Raw genomic sequence first — 19,771 nt, forward strand, 5'->3', positions numbered from 1 at the left:
TTAAGGTCATTTAAATTTTTATAGGATAAACATGTGGATGATAATGGAATAGTGTAGGTTAGATGGGCTTCAGATTGGTTTCACAGGTTGGCGCAACATCGAGGGCCGAAGGGCCTGTACTGTGCTATAATGTTCTCTGTACCCTTACTGAAGCAGGAGAGGACTGGTCTAATAATCCAGACACCATCCTTCCCTGCCCTGTTACCAAATATTCAAATGCACTGTGCCAGATGATGAAATTTGAATTCAATAAAAATGTGGAATCAAAAGCTACAACCATACAACCATTGTCAATTGTTGCACAAGCCCAGATAACAAAGTGTGGAGCTGGATGAACACAGCAGGCCAAGCAGCATCTCAGGAGCACAAAAGCTGACGTTTCGGGCCTAGACCCTTCATCAGAGAGGGGGATGTGGAGAGGGAACTGGAATAAATAGGGAGAGAGGGGGAGGCGGACCGAAGATGGAGAGAAAACAAGATAGGTGGGGAGGAGAGTACAGGTGGGAAGGTAGGGAGGGGATAGGTCAGTCCAGGGAAGACGGACAGGTCAAGGAGGCGGGATGAGGTGGTAGGTAGGAAATGGAGATGTGGCTTGACGTGGGAGGAAGGGATGGGTGAGAGGAAGAACAGGTTAGGGAAGTGGAGACAGGCTGGGCTGGTTTTGGGATGCAGTGGGGGGAGGGGACAAGCTGGGCTGGTTTTGTGATGCAGTGGGGGGAGGGTAAGAACTGGGCTGGTTTTGGGATGCGGTGGGGGAAGGGGAGATTTTGAAGCTTGTGAAGTCCACATTGATACCATTGGGCTGCAGGGTTCCCAAGCAGAATATGAGTTGCTCTCTGATGAAGGGCCCAGGCCCGAAACGTCAGCTTTTGTGCTCCTGAGATGCTGCTTGGCCTGCTGTGTTCATCTAGCTTCACACTTTGTTATCTTGGATTCTCCAGCATCTGCAGTTCCCATTATCACTGTTGCACAAGCCCGTTGGGTTCACTGATGCCAAGTCATAGAGTCATCCAGCACAGGAATAGACGCTTCGATCCAACTAAATCTGCCATCCTCACCCAGACACCAATGTGGTTCACAAATGACTGCCGTCTGAAACAGCCCCAGCAAGATGCTCAGTTTTACTTTAGAAAGTGATTCCCTATCCTGTTCCCAAAGATCAGTTCGAGATGAGAAAGAGATACTAGCTCGCCATAATCAATTATGTTCAATTGGAATAGAATGGAGTCTGGAATGAAATGAGATTTTAGATTGGTGCAGGATTTACAAAGAATGATCCCAGAACAGAGAGGCTGTAATTACCAGGGTGAAAAAAATGGGCTGGCTCTCCTTTCTGCATAAAAGAGATGGCTGAGGATGAAATGAAAATGGAGAATGCTGGAGAATCCCAAGAGGTCTGGCAGCATCTGTGGAGAGAGGCACAGAATTAATGTTTTGTTTAACTTTAGAACGAGGATGCTGAGGAGTGACCTGATCGAGGTCTTTAAAATTCTGAAGGGCTTTTGATCAAGGAGACGTAGAGAAGGTGTTGACATTTGTAGGGAATTGGCAGACGAGAATGAGGGACCATTGAAGAAAGACAGTCCATAATAAATCCAGTGGGTTAATTCAGGTTTTGGTGAGGGTTATATTCAGGGTGAGGTGGAGTCTGTGGCAGATGAGGTAAAATGATGAGAAGTATGAGATATATACATTGGTTCATACATTAGTACAAAGAACATGGAGAGATAAAATAAAGGGTAAAAGTCAGTGCAAAGATTGTGGGTGGAGAGAGCAGTTAATGAAGCTTACTGTGTCTTGTGTTTAATTAATAGGAGCACAGACCTCAACAGAAAGGAGGTGATATTGAACTTGTACAAGACAAGAGTCATAGAGCTAAACAACACGGTAACAGACCCTTTGCTCCAACTCATCCATGCCAACTAGATATCATAAACAAATGTAGCCCCATTTGCCAGCATTTGACCCATATCCCTCTCAACGCTTCCAATTCACAGAACCATCCAGATGCTATTTAATTTTGTAATTGTACCAGCCTCCACAACTTCCTCTGGCAGCTGGTCCCATACACTCACCACCCTCTGTGTGAAAAAGCTGTCCCTTAGGCCTCTTTTAAGTATTTCCCCTCTCACATTAAATATGTGCCCTCTTGTTCTGGACTTCCCCGCACCAGGGACAAGGACTTGTCTGTTGGAGGACTGTGTACAGCTGAGGAGTCACGTTATATGAAAGGTGTGAATGCATTGGAGAAGGAGTCCCAAAGTGATTTACAAGAATAGTTCCAGTGTTGGCAAGAGAAACTTCTGTGATGAGGGTAGGTTGGAGAATTTGGGACTGTTCTGCTTGGAGTAGAGAAGGCTAATGGGACAGTCCTGAGTTGTCTGGACAGAGTAGAAAGGGAGAAACTGTCCTGCGCATAAGAAGAGTGAGAAATGAGGGGAACAGTCTGGAAGTGTTTTGCAAAAGAAGCAAATGTAAATCAAGGAAAGCCATTTTCACACAGACAGGGGATCAGGACTGGATTGCACGACCTGAGACTGTGATGGAGACAGGTTCAATTGAGACATTAGAGAGCAACTGGGATGGTTATTTATGTGCTGGTGATGTAGAAAAGGCAGGAGACTGACATTTATTCATCTGGAGAGACAGTATAGATACATTGGGCAGAATAGCCTCTTTCTGAACTGTAACAGTTCTGTGACTCGCCAAGTTGGGGAGGGATGGTTAGTTTCAGAGTTTTAACCCAGCAACATTGAAGGTACAGCAATGAATTTCCAAGCCAGGATGGTGAATGACTTGGAGGAGAACATGCAGGGGTAATGTTCCCATTGTATCTGCTGCCGAGTCTGTTTAGATAGAAAAGATCATGGATTTAGAAGGTGCTGTCCAAGGAGCCTTGATGAATTTCTGCAGCGCATCTTGTATACGGCTGCTACTGAGCATCGTTGGTGAAAGGAATGGCTGTTTGTAGATGCGGTGCTTTGTCTTGGATGGTCTTGAGCATTTTAGTGTGTTCTTAGAGCTGCACTCATCCAGCCATGTGGAGAGTATTCCATCACATTCCTGCCTTTAGCTCAGTATTTAATGTATTAATAATTTTGTATTTGAAAGATACTCCTCGCAATACATCTGTCAGTATGACAACGGGGAAAGGAAAGACCGTTTCTCTAAATTGTTCCAGTGATGGGAATCCAGCAGTCCACAGATTCAACTGGTTCAAGATCTCCCAAGGAAACGTCACTGACCTGAAATTATCTGGTCAAACTATCATTGTTCCTTATGGATTTATGGAACTCTCGTACTACTGTGTAGCAACAAACAGCGTGGGCAGCTCACAGTCTGTCCCCGTGCAAATTCCCACAGAATGTGAGTACGCTTAATCCTGGTTTTAAAACAACTTTTAAGACATTTTCTCGAAACTGCAGGATGATCCAAATACCTTGCAATTCGGTATTCTGTCATTCAGACAATTGTCTTCAAACTCTCATTTTGAATGACAAATGCATTATTCCAAAAATCACAGAACATTAGTATGTAGCTGCAGCAGCTGTGCGCACAGAAACAGCAGGCAGTGAAGAAGGTGGAAAGCACACTCTGCTTCATAGCAAGAGGTTTCAAGTACAGGAGCAGGGATGTTTTGCTGCAATTGTACAGGGAACACCTGGAGCACTATGTTCAGTTTTGTTCTCCTTATCTGAAGAAGGATGTTCTGGCAATTGAGAAAGTGCAGCAAAGGTTTACCAGACTGAATCCTAGGATGGCAGGACTGACATATGAAGAGAGATTGGATTAGAACAAAGAACAAAGAAAATTACAGCACAGGAACAGGTCCTTCGGCCCTCCAAGCCTGCCCCGATCCAGATCCTCCATCTAAACCTGTTGCCTATTTTCCAAGGATCTGTATCCCTCTGCTCCCTGCCCATTCATGTATCTCTCTAGATACAACTTAAATGACACTATTGTGCCCACCTCTACCACCTCTGCTGGTAATGTGTTCCAGGTACCCACCACCCTCTGCGTAAAGAACTTTCCACGCATATCTCCCTTAAACTTTTCCCCTCTCACCTTAAAATCATGGCCCCTAGTAATTGAGTCCTCCACTCTGGGGGAAAAAAGCTTCTTGCTATCCACCCTGTCTATATTACTCATGATTTTGTAGCCCTCAATCAGGTCCCCCCTCAACCTCCATCTTTCTAATGTATATAATCCTAATCTACTCAACCTTTCTTCATAGCTAGCGCCCTCCATACCAGGCAACATCCTGGTGAACCTCCTCTGCACCCTCTCCAAAGCATCCATATCCTTTTGGTAATGTGGCAACCAGAACTGTATGCTGTATTCCAAATGTAGTCGAACCAAAGTCCAATACAACTGTAACATGACCTGCCAACTCTTGTACTCAATATCCGCCTGATGAATGAAAGCATGCCATATGCCTTCTTGACCACTCTATCGACCTGTGTTGCCACCTTCAGGGTACAATGGACCCAAACACCCAGATCTCTCTGTGCATCAATTTTCCCCAAGGCTTTTCCATTTACTGTATATTCGTTCTTTAATTGGGTCTTCCAAAATGCATCACCTTGCATTGGGTCTTCCAAAATGCATCACCTTGTATGAATAAAAAGCTTTGGGAGTTTCCTTAACCCTGTTTGCTAAAGATATTTCATGACCCCTTTTAGCTCTCTTAATTCCTCATTTCAGATTGTTCCTACTTTCCCAATATTCTTCCAAAGGTTCGTCTGTTTTCAGTCACCTGGACCTAGATGTGTGCTTCCTTTTTCCTCTTTGCTAGTCTCACAATTTCACCTGTCATCCATGGTTCCCTAATCTTGCCCTTTCTATCCCTCATTTTCACAGGAACATGTCTCTCCTGCACTCTAATCAACCTCTCTTTAAAAAGCTCCCACATATCAAATGTGGATTTACCCTCAAACAGCTGCTCCCAATCCACATTCCCCAGCTCCTGTCGAATTTTGCTGTAGTCAGCCTTCCCCCCCATTCAGCACTCTTCCTTTAGGACCACTCTCATCTTTGTCCATCAGTATTTTAAAACTTACGGAATTATGATTGCTATTCCCAAAGTAATCCCCTACTTGAAACTTCAACCACCTGGGGGGTCATTCCCCAACATCAGGTCCAGTGTGGCCCCTTCCCAAGTTGGACTATTTACACACTGCTCTAGAAAACCCTCCTGGATGCTCCTTACAAATTCAGTTCCATCTAAACCATCTAAGTGAGTCCCAGTCAATGTTGGAAAAATTAAAATATTCCATCACCACCATCCTGTTGCTCCTATATCTTTCCATAATCTGTCTGCATATTCATGCCTCTATCTCACGCTCACTGTTGGGAGGCCTGTATACAGCCCCAACATTGTTACTGCACCCTTCCTATTTCTGAGCTCTGCATTAGTTAGGACAATATTCATTGGTGTTTGGAGGATCTCATAGAGACCTACAAAATTTGAACAGGACTAGACAGAGTAAAGGGTGTCCTCAAATACCAGTTAGTCTGGAACCAAAGGTCACAGTTTTAGGATACAGGCCATTTAGGACTGAGGTAAGGAGAAACCTCTTCACCCAGAGAGTAGTAAGCCTGTGGAAGTCCTTGCAATGGAAAGCAGTTGCAGCTGAAATATAATATGTTTACAAGGAGTTAGATCGAGTGTCTGGGTCTAAAAGAATTACAGGGTATAGAGAGATAAAGTGGGAACAGGGCACTGAATTGGATGATCAGCCACTCTCTTATTGAATAGCGAGTATGCTCAAGGGGCTGAAGGGCCTATTCTTGTTCCTATTTTCTACATTTTTGACGACAATGAAGGTAATTGGGATTTTGGTGTTCATCTCAATGGGAACCAAATGTATTTTGACAATAAGGAGTGCCAGGTACATGATCATTGTCCCTGTAAATAGCAGTAAATGAATTTAAATTGAAATAGCTCTCTTGATATATTGTTAAGGAAAGAACAATTCTCAAAGCATGATAAGGGGTGCTGATTGAAGGACGGTGGTTTACACTGACTCTGCCTTAGCAGCAGGAACTATTAAATATCTCATTTAACTGATAACCTTGAGAACTGGAAAAATGACTGTGGTTGCTCAGTGCATTCCTGTGGAGATGCAGCAAAGATTGGCTCTTTCCACATGTCTTTGTCATTGAAAGCGTTGTGCCCATTTCAGTTGATCAAGTCAGGACAAGAACATGCCAGCAAACAAAACTGACTCTGCCTTAGCAGCAGGAACTATTAAACATCTCATTTAACTGATAACCTTGAGAACTGGAAAAATGACTGTGGTTGCTCAGTGCATTCCTGTGGAGATGCAGCAAAGATTGGCTCTTTCCACATGTCTTTGTCATTGAAAGCGTTGTGCCCATTTCAGTTGATCAAGTCAGGACAAGAACATGCCAGCAAACAAATGCGCTCCTTATGAGACCAAAACAAATTGTTATCCTGTATAATTCTTAGCTCAGTCAGGATTATTTCTTCAATGTTGTCCAACAGCAAAGATGTGCACTAAGGACTGGATATTATGATGGTCACACACTTATTATTCCAAAATAGATAGGAGCTGTACGTAGGAACCGGACTGCAGTGAGAATGCCAGGGAAATTGAAGATTCTGCGCAGTGATTCCCCTCTTCATTTCACCTTCGAATGTACTTATTTACATTAGAAAATTTAAAGGCTCTGATGAAATTAAATAAAATAACTACAGAGGTAAAGGTAGATAATTTAATGGTCTAACTTCTGAGGAACAATTCAACTGACTCTATTCTTACCTACCCCCACATCAGCACCCCATCACTCCCCCTCCCCCACCAACACACACACCCACACCCACACACATCCCTCATGAAAACCTGACACCACACTTCACCCTCACCACACCCACTGCTCCCCTCCTCAGCTGTGGGTCTGATTTTCATATGACCTGACACTCACCCAGCTAACCACAAATCACACCCACCCTCACCAAACTACCACAAACACCCCATCAAACATGGGGAAACTTGCTCACTGATACCCGCTAAAAATGGAACTCTACCCACCTGGCAGTCTACTCCTCTGGAACCCTACTCCTTACCCAGTTGGCATCCTATGCAGCGAACATCCAACCCTCTCAGTATTCTAACCATACACTGATCTTATGTACTCACCTTCCAAAGTGGCCGTTAAATGTGACTGGTGATTGATGGGTAAAGGGGTCAGGTTTGCCTGCTCTGAATGTTCTGCACTATGAGACAACTGTCAGAACGACAGCCTGGGCCTGCTTTCAGAAGCAGCCCTGATCAGAATCTCTTGTCAGAAATACCTCCTACTCTGTAAAAAAGCAAAAGAGTAGAATGGCATTCTGCATGAGATTCTACTCATCAGAACATCTGGCACTCTGTTCTGGGTTTTACAGTGAGAACTTGCCACTGAACGGTGCCAGATATTATTTAGATTACTCAAGAAAGCAGGTCTGACTGCAACCTAACAGGCCATTTAAAATGTCACTTTTAACTGTGCAGCACTCCCTCAATACTGATCCTCTGACAGTGTGGCACCCCCTCGGCGCTGACCCTCCAACGGCACGGTGTCCCCTTGGCGCTGACCCTCCAACAGCGCGGTGCCCCTTCGGTGCTGACCCTCCAACAGCGCGGTGCCCCCTCGGTGCTGACCCTCCGACAGCGCGGCGCCCCCTCGGTGCTGACCCTCCAACGGCACAACGCCCCCTCGGTGCTGACCCTCCAACAGCGCGGCGCCCCCTCGGTGCTGACCCTCTGACAGTGCGGTATCCCCTTGGTGCTGACCCTCTGACAGTGCGGTATCCCCTTGGTGCTGACCTCCCCCCCGCCATGGATGGTGTGGCACTTCCTCAAATCTGCAGTGAAATTCTGCTGCCTCAAGAGCTTCTCCAGTTCCAATCTTCATTGAGACACCTTCACGTCACAATGAACACAACTTACAAAAATGAGCTGCTGTAAATTCCTCGCCTTACATCCAGGGAGACCAGAGAAGAAGGAAATGATGGTGATGGCATCATGGTGTTATTGCTGGACTCTTAATCCAGAGACCCAGACAATGTTGTGGGGATTCAGGATCAAATATTGCCATGGCAGAATTTGTATTCAATAAAAATCTGTTATTTAGACTCTAACGATGACCATGAATTCATTGCCAGATGTCAGGAAAAGTCCATCTGGTTCATTCATGTCCTATCAGGAAAGAAACTGCTATCTGCACCTGGTCTGGACTATATATGACTCCAGACCCACAGCAATTTGATTGATTCTTAACTGCCTTATGGACAATTAGAGATGGACAATAAATACTAGCCTAGCCAGCGAATGGGCCGTAAGAATGGTAATAGCGTGTGGCAGAGAATGAACATGGAACAATAGAGGGCTTCATAACCAAAACAACAGAATGTGAGTGTACACAGATTTCCGACATCTAGTACACTCACATGAATAGGTGGTTATTGTCCTGCAGATGTACAATGTGATTTGTGCCCCCTCTCAGTGCTACATGGGAGCATCAGTACAAGCTTTAGTTTTATAATGATGGTAAGGAAATACATAATGAACAAGATGCTGCATGGAACCAGCAGCCTCCTACAGCAAGAACTGTACTTAGTGATGAAATTAGTTAAGTTGGATCCATTTGTACTTTGTAAGTCAGCAAACTGTGAACATTGTAACATTCAGGGGACAAGGATTTCAATGGCTGCTACATGCAATCCTGCCAAGGCTTGAGTTTATTGTAACAATTTCAATAATTCACTCAGATCAATTCAAATTTCATTTGAGTTTCAATCAGTCAGACAGTTAGAGTGATGGGTCTGGGGAGCACCACTGACAGAGAGAGAGAGATACAGGAATGGTGTGGTTAACTATGCTGCTGAGAAAGTTGTTGAATGGCTGTGATCCTGTCTGGTTGGAGCTTGGAGTTAATTCTCAGAAGCTGGTATAAAGCTGAATGAAGTCTGGAACCGGTAGATGAGGCTAAATGATAGTTAGGACTCAGGCTTTGATGCTGTAAGGTGTTCGGGGTTCCGAAGAGGTATGTGCTTCACTAATAGTTTGGAAAGTGAGAAACTGGAACTCCATGAAAAATTTTAATGAGATTTCACGATCCACAGGGTCAGTCATGTCTGGGACCGAGAAATCAGTGGGATCTGTCATCACTTCATTTAGTATTTGATGAGTTTTATGGCGAGATCATTCACAGTTTCTCTGTTGTTCATATTTATGTCATGTTAATTTTGGCAATTAGAAATAAGTTCTGTTATATAGTGTAGATTGTATTACTGTTTTAACTTTGGAGAGTTAGATTGCTTTTTGTTTGTTTAAACTGGAATTTTGTGACTTTATTCTCGTTTTAAACACCTGGGATGTCAAACTTGGTCTCCTTTAAAGAAATTTTCCTGGTCCCTCGCCAGATGTTAACCTGCTGATCAGCTCTGGGATATCATAACATATCCCTCACTATTCCGTTTATCAAATCCAATTCATTGCGGCCAAGGCTTTGGGAATATTGTGAGGATGTGAAAGGCACTTTCTTTTTGCATGGCTGGATAGAGAGAGCCCTCATTGGTGGGAGATGGATACATAGGCAGTTTCCATTAGAAATGTAATACAGCAACTTGCACTGAGAGAAGGTTATGGTGATCTGTGCATCAGATTCAGAGAGATGTATGGGGCCTTGCCTTCTTCTGTGTTTGCTCACTATATTCTGTTCCTGTGTTTTTAGACTCACCATGCAATCTCTCAATTACTTCCTTCAATGTGATCAAAAATTCATCAATCAGCATAATTGAGGGGAATTCTACAGTGATAATCTGCTCTGTTGAGAGCTTCCCAGAATCTAACCTGACATGGCAACACCTTAACGTCATATTGAACAGAACAAGTTTCAACAATGAGCTGTGGTTGGAGATTCCTCACGTTACACACAGGGAGACTGGAGACTATCACTGTGTGGCAGAGAATGAACATGGCATAGTGGAGAAGTCCATAACCATCACTGTGGAAAGTAAGTGAGAATAGATAACAATGTCCATTTATTTATTAGTTATGGCACGTGGTGTTTCTGGGAAGTTTGGATTTTCGTGCCCTACCCAATTACCATGTTGTGCACTTCAGGAGGGATTTGATTTGATGCACTGTTCTTCAAGATGTTCTGTCTGTGCACACGGCATCTCACCCACATTGAAATGCATGACTCCTTTGACACCCGCCAAGGCACTGACCATTCCCAATCAGCCCAACCATCAAAAAATCTCAACACAGTGCCCAAAATTAAATGTGATTCTGTGATTGCACAACATCTGCTAATTAATACTGAGTAACAATAGATTTCACTTACAGCTAAACAGGGCAGCACACTGGCACAGTGGTTAGCACTGCTGCCAAGGGTGTGACTCCAGCCTCGGGTAACTGTCTGTGTGGAGTTTGCACATTCTCCCCGTGTCTGCATGGGTTTCCTCTGGGTGCTCCGGTTTCCTCCCACAGTCCAAAGATGTGCAGGCTAAGTGGATTGGCCATGCTAAGTTGCCCGTAGTGTTCAGGGAGGTGTAGATTAGGTCGGTTATGGGGGATGGGCCTGAATGGGATGCTCCAAGGGTTGGTGTGCACTTGTTGGGCTGAAGGGCCTGCTTCCACACTGCAGAGATTCTATGATTCAAACCAGGTCAATCAGTGTGCGATGTGACACACTGATGCGCACTGGACATTACATATATTAAACATATGGCTCTATTCTATGCATATAGAAATAAGGTATACACATATTGTGCCTGTCGTTATTCAACAAAATAAATGATAGCCCTTCTCTGGTTGCTCTCTGAGGGCACTGCATTGTCCAATCAGAATCAAGCTGCCTTGTTTGCAATTTAAACAAATCCTGGCAGTTAACAGTCAGTCTTTCAGAACAAGTGCATTTGCCAGACCAATGCTGCTGCCAACCAGAGGCCTCTTACAGTATACAGGACAACTAGTGTAAATGTTGTCTATTTATGTTGGTAATGCCAAATGCCCTGATGAATGCAAGTCAAAATACTTGGACAAAATGTGTACCTTTTCATCAGTTTTATGTGGATTTTTATCTCCAGTAGCATTCCCATCATAAACACTGAACTGACTTGTATTTGCTTGACTGATCCTCACTTATTTTTTGAGCAAGCATTACTCATTTACAATTCTCCAGTGCTCTGAGTTTCCAGCATCCCTGAGTTTTAAGGAAGATTCACAAATTATTTCAGGTTCACTCTCAATTCTATCACCTCAAGCATATCATTTGGTCTCAATACACTGTTAACTTTAGTATAAAGAACAATACAGCACCGGAACGAGCCCTTCAGCCCTCCAAGCCTGCACCAACACATTTTGCCCTTCCATACTAAAATGTGTTTTCCCTTACAGCCTCTATATCTTTATGTTCCCTTCCTATTCTTGTATTTGTTCAAGTGCTTCTTGAATGCTGATATTGTGTCCGTTTCCTCTACTTCATCTGGCAGTGTGTTCCAGGCACTCACCACCCATTGTGTGAAAATCTGGCCCCACACATCTCTTTTAAGCACCCCACCCCCCACCACAACCTCAACTTGAAGCTGTGTCCCCTGGTAATTGACCCCTCAGCCTGGGGAAAACCTGTTTCCATGCCATTCACAATTTTATAAACTTCTATCAGGCCACCCCTTTACCTACTGCGTTTCAGTGAAACCAAGCTCAGTCTATGCAGCCTTTCTTCATAGCTTAAATCCCCCATACCAGACAACATCCTGGTAAACCTTTTCTGTACGCTCTCTGCACCCACGTCATCCAGGTAGCGTGGTGATGAGAACTATACACAATATTCCAAGTGTGGCCTAATTAAAGTACTATAAAGCTGCAGCATTACCTGTCTGTCCTTTTACTCAATGTCTCTTTCAATGAAGACAAGCATGCCTTAGACCTTGATAATAAAATGTGAGGCTGGATGAAGACAGCAGGCCCAGCAGCATCTCAGGAGCACAAAAGCTGACGTTTCGGGCCTAGACCCTTCATTAGAGAGGGGGATGGGGAGAGGGTTCTAGAATAAATAGGGAGAGAGGGGGAGGCGGACCGAAGATGGAGAGAAAAGAAGATAGGTGGAGAGGAGAGTATAGGTGGGGAGGTAGGGAGGGGATAGGTCAGTCCAGGGAAGACGGACAGGTCAAGGAGGTGGAAATAGTATCAGAGATAATGGGAACTGCAGATGCTGGAGATTCCAAGATAATAAAATGTGAGGCTGGATGAACACAGCAGGCCAAGCAGCATCTCAGGAGCACAAAAGCTGACGTTTCGGGCCTAGACCCTTCATCAGAGAGGGGGATGGGGGGAGGGAACTGGAATAAATAGGGAGAGAGGGGGAGGCGGACCGAAGATGGAGAGTAAAGAAGATAGGTGGAGAGGGTGTAGGTGGGGAGGTAGGGAGGGGATAGGTCAGTCCAGGGAAGACGGACAGGTCAAGGAGGTGGGATGAGGTTAGTAGGTAGCTGGGGGTGCGGCTTGGGGTGGGAGGAAGGGATGGGTGAGAGGAAGAACCGGTTAGGGAGGCAGAGACAGGTTGGACTGGTTTTGGGATGCAGTGGGTGGGGGGGAAGAGCTGGGCTGGTTGTGTGGTGCAGTGGGGGGAGGGGATGAACTGGGCTGGTTTAGGGATGCAGTAGGGGAAGGGGAGATTTTGAAACTGGTGAAGTCCACATTGATACCATAGGGCTGCAGGGTTCCCAGGCGGAATATGAGTTGCTGTTCCTGCAACCTTCGGGTGGCATCATTGTGGCAGTGCAGGAGGCCCATGATGGACATGTCATCAAGAGAATGGGAGGGGGAGTGGAAATGGTTTGCGACTGGGAGGTGCAGTTGTTTGTTGCGAACTGAGCGGAGGCTTGTGGACCGCTTTGCAGAACACCTCCGCTCAGTTCGCAACAAATAACTGCACCTCCCAATCGCAAACCATTTCCACTCCCGCTCCCATTCTCTTGATGACATGTCCATCATGGGCCTCCTGCACTGCCACAATGATGCCACCCGAAGGTTGCAGGAACAGCAACTCATATTCCGCCTGGGAACCCTGCAGCCATATGGTATCAATGTGGACTTCACCAGTTTCAAAATCTCCCCTTCCCCTACTGCATCCCTAAACCAGCCCAGTTCATCCCGTCCCCCCACTGCACCACACAACTAGCCCAGCTCTTCCCCCCCACCCACTGCATCCCAAAACCAGTCCAACCTGTCTCTGCCTCCCTAACCGGTTCTTCCTCTCACCCATCCCTTCCTCCCACCCCAAGCCGCACCCCCAGCTACCTACTAACCTCATCCCACCTCCTTGACCTGTCCGTCTTCCCTGGACTGACCTATCCCCTCCCTACCTCCCCACCTACACCCTCTCCACCTATCTTCTTTACTCTCCATCTTCGGTCCGCCTCCCCCTCTCTCCCTATTTATTCCAGTTCCCTCCCCCCATCCCCCTCTCTGATGAAGGGTCTAGGCCCGAAACGTCAGCTTTTGTGCTCCTGAGATGCTGCTTGGCCTGCTGTGTTCATCCAGCCTCACATTTTATTATCAAGGAGGTGGGATGAGTTTAGTAGGTAGGAGATGGAGGTGCAGCTTGGGGTGGGAAGAAGGGATGGGTGAGAGGAAGAACAGGTTAGGGAGGCAGAGACAGGCTGGACAGGTTTTGGGATGCAGTGGGTGGGGGGGAAGAGCTGGGCTGGTTGTGTGGTGCAGTGGGGGGAGGGGACGAACTGGGCTGGTTTTGGGATGCAGTGGGGAAAGGGGAGATTTTGAAGCTTGTGAAGTTCACATTGATACCATTGGGCTGCAGCGTTCCCAAGCGGAATATGAGTTGCTGCTCCTGCAACCTTCGGGTGGCATCATTGTGGCAGTGCAGGAGGCCCATGATGGACATGTCATCTAAAGAATGGGAGGCGGAGTGGAAATGGTTTGCGACTGGGAGGTGCAGTTGTTTATTGCGAACCGAGCGGAGGTGTTCTGCAAAGCGGTCCCCAAGCCTCCGCTTGGTTACCCCAATGTAGAGGAAGCCACACGGGGTACAATGGATACAGTATACCACATTGGCAGATGTGCAGGTGAAGTCCTGCTTAATATGGAAAGTCATCTTGGGGCCTGGGATAGGGGTGAGGGAGGAGGTGTGGGGGCAAGTGTAGCATTTCCTGTGGTTGCAGGGGAAGGTGCCGGGTGTGGTGGGGTTGGAAGGCAGTGTGGAGCGAACAAGGGAGTCATGGAGAGAGTGGTCTCTCCGGAAAGCAGACAAAGGTGGGGTTGGAAAAATTTCTTGGGTGGTGGGGTCGGATTGTAGATGGCGGAAGTGTTGGAGGATGATGCGTTGTATCCGGAGGTTGGTGGGGTGGTGTGTGAGAACGAGGGGTATCCTCTTTGGGCGGTTGTAGCGGGGGCGGGGTGTGAGGGATGTGTTGCGGAAAATGCGGGAGACGCGGTCAAGGGCATTCTCGACCACTGTGGGGGGAATCCCAAAACCAGCCCAGTTCATCCCCTCCCCCCACTGCACCACACAACCAGCCCAGCTCTTCCCCTCCACCCACTGCATCCCAAAACCAGTCCAGCCTGTCTCTGCCTCCCTGACCTGTTCTTCCTCTCACCTATCCCTTCCTCCCACCCCAAGCCGCACCTCCATCTCCTATCTACTAACCTCATCCCACCTCCTTGACCTGTCATCTTCCCTGGACTGACCTATCCCCTCCCTACCTCCCCACCTATACTCTCCTCTCCACCTATCTTCTTTTCTCTCCATCTTCGGTCCGCCTCCCCCCTCTCCCTATTTATCTCAGAACCCTCTCCCCATCCCCCTCTCTGATGAAGGGTCTAGGCCCGAAACATCAGCTTTTGTGCTCCTGAGATGCTGCTTGGCCTGCTGTGTTCATCCAGCCTCACATTTTATTATCTTGGATTCTCCAGCATCTGCAGTTCCCATTATCACAGGCCTTAGACCTTTTTTCCTGCCTATTACCTGTGCTCCACCTTCAGTGATCTGTGGGCCTTCACACCCAGATCCCTCTACATATCAATACTCCTAAAGGTTCTGTCATTCACTGTATAATTTCCAACCATACTTGACCTTCCGAAATGCATCACATCACATTGTCCAGATTAAACTCCATCTGCCATTTCCCTGCCCATGATTCCAACTGATCTCTATCCTGCTGTGTCCTCTGACAATCCTCCTCACTATCCGCAATCTTTGTATTGTCTGCAAACTTATTAATTAGACCAGCCACATTTTCTTCTAAATCATTTATGTAGACCATGAACTGCAGAGGTTCCACCACTGATCCCTGTGGAACACTAGTCATAGTCCTCCACTCCAAAAAGCATCCTTCCACCACTACCCTCTGTCTCTTATGACGAAGGCAGTTTGGTGTCCATCCTGCCAGCTCACCCCTGCTACCTTATGACTTCACCGTTTGTACCAGTTTGTCAGTGAAGGACATCGTCAAAGGTTTCACTGAAAGTCCATGTAGACAGCATCAAACACTTTTCTCTCAACAATATCTTTGTCACCTCCTCAAAACAGTCAATCAAGTTAGTGAGGCATGAACATCCTGCACACCGCCCACACACAAAACTATTCCGTCTGTTGCTAATAAATCCATTTACTTCTAAATACCTATGAATCCTGTCCCTGATAATTTCTATTAAATTCCCCACCACCAACGTGGGGCTCACAGGCCTGTAATTTCCTGGAATATCTCTACTACCCTTCTTAAACAATGGAAACACAATGGCTATTCTCCAGTCCTCTAGAACCTCATCTCATCAATTCTCAGCTTTTCTAATGACTAAATTTTGTCCTTTGTAACCAAGACTTGGTTAGGATGAGGTTTTTTTGTAAAGATAGCAACAAAGAATTCATTTATAGCTCAAAGGTGTCTCTGCTTCAATGTGCGAACACACCTTTTTAAGCCATAATGACACACTCCTCCTTTTACAACCCTTTGACTATTTATTCGCCGATAGAAGCCTTTCACACGCCATTTTATGTCGCTTGTCAGACTTTTCTCACTCTCCTTCTTTGTTCCACTTAATTGTTTGTCTCACCACCACTCTGAACCTTTGAATTTCAGGCTGAGTTCTTAATTAGCTACAAATATACTTTTATTTCCCTATCATAATTTCTTCCTCCTTTGTCATGCCAGGAATTCTGGAATGGTTTTATTTCCCCATCCTTGCCTTTGGAAGGAATTTATACTGACTGTGCCCAACCCATGTGGAAGTAGCCTGTTGTTCAGCTTCTGATTTTCCTGCCAACCTTTGTCTCCAATTTATTGGCCCAGAGGCATTTTTGCCCTGCTGAAATAGCTATTTCACCAATTAAGTATTCCTACTCTGGGTTGCCCATTGTTGTTTTCCTGGCATACCCTAAACCCTATATACAGTAAGTACTATCACCTCAGTGTACTCTCACTGACACTCGGACCACCTTATTCACAAAGAACTAACCCTAGCCCTGAGATAACAAGGTGTAGAACTGGATGAACACAGCAGGCCAAGCAGCACCAGAGGAGCAGGAAAGCTGATGTTTCGGGCCTAGACCCTTCTTCAGAAACTCTGACCCTGCTTGGTTTCTTATTGGACTTGCTAATGTAGCACATTGGAACTGAAGCCTAAAGTTGCCACAAAATTGAAAATTATGCAAAGATTCCCCGATTTAACTGCCGTTTAGAGCCAAGGTGAGAGACGGCATGGTCCAGTTTTCTGTACTTAATAGTAATAACAAGTAAGCAATTGTTTACTGCTGACATACAACTATAATAACTAAAATTCTCTCACATCCATACTCTCAAACCCATAAACTTGGAGCATACCACCTGGACTCATCTGCCTATAACCTACTTAGTGTACACATCCCTGAATGCTACAGGCAATTTAGCACCTCGTCGGCACATCTTTGGACTGTGGGAGGAAACCCACACAGAATGTTCAAACTCCATATTGACAGTTGCCTGAGGGTGGAATCGAACCTAGGTCCCTGCTGCTGTGAGGGAACAATGCTAACCACTGAGCCACCGTAGGAAAGGAAAGAATCAATGTGTTACGGATGGAAGTGGTGGTGAAGGTCAAACCCGTCTGATAATTAAATTGACACACAAGTGCCGATCTGTTATGACAGAAGTAGAGGTTCGCTTCTAATATTAAATCCCAAACACCCAGAGAAACTCACCTCACCCTTGGTAATCTCATAAAGGTTGGTTAAAGGAAAGAAAATCCATGATCTCTGCTTTATAAGTAACACATAACCATTTATTTATTTAACCCTAACAATGAACAAATTAAAAGAGATGCTAACAAACCAAACAATTCTCTCCTAAGTATGAGCTATTCCCTAACTGAAGTAAATTCTACTGGAATGCTGTTCAACATAACACAATTCCCATTTATATAAACTCAATTAATAAGACAACAATACATTAAAACTTAATCTCTCCACGTTTGCATGGACTGCCTTCTGGAACACCCTGCCTTCTCCAACTTTTCTTCTGTCGATCTCAAGTCACAAATGTCTTTTTTTCTGCTGATTTTGCTGGCAATGAAGTTTTCTCTATAAAGACTCTTAGCTACAAATGTCATGGTACCTTTAATTAATTAGATAGCGCCTTCTCTGAGAGTTCAAAGGTGTTGTCTCTTGGCAATTGGCAATTGGCCCTCCCTTGCTTTTCCAAATACCCTCATTTTTTCATACCCTTGATGACCTATCCATTTCTTACACAAGGATTGGCCCCAGGTTGTCAAAACCATCAGATTTAAATTCAATTGGCTTTCAGTATCTAGGCCCTGGTTTAAATTAATTAGCTAAATTCAGCCTAAGCGCCTAGATATTTTGCCTGCTACCCCTAACCCTTTTTGATACATTTGTTTCAATTTTGGGGCTTTCTGTAAATGCTTGTGAACTTCAAAGCACAACTTCTTTTGAAAGGGACCTCGCACTGCTTTTTCTCCCTAGTATTATTTTTACCAATGAATTCTAACCTCCTGCTTTCCAATTCATTAATATTCCATCCAACTTTGCAACAGAAGGAAAAGCTGGGAAAGTGGTGGCTCAATGGGTAGCACTGCTGCCTCAGCACCACGGACCTGGATTCCACCCTAGGGCTGTGTGGAGTTTACACATTCTCCCCGTGTCTGCATGGGTTTCCTCCACATGCTCTAGTTTCCTCCCACAGCCCAAAGATGTGCAGTTTAGGTGGATTGGCCATGCTAAGTTGCCTGTAGTGTTCAGCAATGTGTAAGATATGTGGGTTACAGGGGGACGGGTCTGAGTGGGATGTCTGAGGGTCGGTGTGGACTTGTTGGGCCAAAGGGCCTGTTTCCATACTGTAGGGATTCTATGATTTAGTTCAGTGGTTCTTTATGATTTGTGTGGTGGTCAGAACATTGCTTATCAGCTGTCCTTCTCAGGATACTTTCACCAGTTTCCAAAAGGAAAAATGTCATCTTAGATTTAGGACTGAAACCACAGCAACGCAATGTAATCACTAACAATTAAATCACTGATCACTACAGCTTTTCTAGTCTTCCTTGACTACCCTGCACTGCTCCATCATCCCCCCACCTCCAGGCACACATGACTCAATGCTTCCTCAATGAAGAGACTTTGCGCATCAATGATTATCCCAGACATGGGAAGTGTCCTGACGTTTTGACTAGTGCAGGATACTTTCAAACACTTCACCCTCATCCATTGCACAGATGTGAGGGCTCTTTAATTGTTGGATGGGTTATATTTGAGGAGGCTACTCAAGTAAGTTGTCCACCAGTATTCATGGCTGGATGTGGCCAGAGTCATTTGTTCATGATTGCTTTATCCTGTTCATCGCAAATACTTTCACTGTTTATCCTGTGTAGTCCTGTGTGCTAGCTTACCAGTTTGACACATCTGTGATATAGGAATCCTACATAAATCCTGCATTTATCAGATATCATACATGAATATCTATTGTTTCACAGCCTGTGGCATTATGGACAAGGCCAGCATTTGTTGCTCAGCCCTTGGGTGGCACGGTGGCTCAGTGGTTAGCACTGCAGCCTCACAGCACCAGGGACCCAGGTTCAATTCCAGCCTCAGGCGACTGTCTGTGTGGAGTTTGCACATTCTCCCCGTGTCTGCATGGGTTTCCTCCCACAGTACAAAGATGTGCGGGTTAGGTGGATCGGCCATGCTAAACTGCCCATAGTGTCCAGGGGTGTGTGGGTTTAGGGGGATGGGTCTGGGTGGGATGCTTCAAGGGGCATTGTAGACTTGTTAGGCCAAAGGGCCAGGGCCTGTTTCTACACTGTAGGGCATCTAATCTAATCTCACTCACTGACTATGAACTGAGAGTCTTGGCCATTAAGAGTCACCCACGTTGCTGTGAGTCTGCAGTTGTGTAGGTCTACACTGGTAAGGACAGCAGATCTCCTTCCCTGATGGACATTAGTGACCCCAATGGATTTTTACAGAAATTGATAGTGTCACAGTCACTGTCCCCGAGCTGAGCTTTCAGTTCAATTGATTCATCAAATTGAAATGCCACCAATTGCTGGAGGTGGTACCCTGGCATCTGGATTATTCACCCAGTCACATGACCATCACATTGTCTGACTGCAATTATATAGGAGCTTGGTCAGACCACTCAGAGTGTTGTGCACAGAGATGGTCACCTAACCTAAGGAAGGCCACACTTCCTTATGGATATAGTGCAACCAAATTAGGGATTCAGGGATTCTCCAGTGAGGAAAGATTC

At 45.6% G+C, this 19,771-nt stretch overlaps 2 protein-coding genes across 2 annotated transcripts in view; one reads left to right on the top strand and one right to left on the bottom strand.

Annotated features, from left to right (window-relative positions):
• Positions 1–19,771, bottom strand: part of LOC125448489 (myelin-associated glycoprotein-like) — a 238,887-nt gene that overhangs the window by 61,604 nt on the left and 157,512 nt on the right.
• LOC125448400 (myelin-associated glycoprotein-like) overlaps positions 1–19,771 on the top strand; it is a 56,936-nt gene that overhangs the window by 21,418 nt on the left and 15,747 nt on the right. Inside the window, exons 6-7 of the mRNA XM_048523700.2 lie at positions 3,112–3,366; positions 9,742–10,023. Coding sequence (XP_048379657.2) covers positions 3,112–3,366; positions 9,742–10,023 — 537 coding nt within the window. The remainder of the gene's footprint in view (positions 1–3,111; positions 3,367–9,741; positions 10,024–19,771) is intronic.

This window comes from Stegostoma tigrinum, chromosome 41 (assembly GCF_030684315.1).
Source record: "Stegostoma tigrinum isolate sSteTig4 chromosome 41, sSteTig4.hap1, whole genome shotgun sequence".
Taxonomy (NCBI): domain Eukaryota; kingdom Metazoa; phylum Chordata; class Chondrichthyes; order Orectolobiformes; family Stegostomatidae; genus Stegostoma; species Stegostoma tigrinum.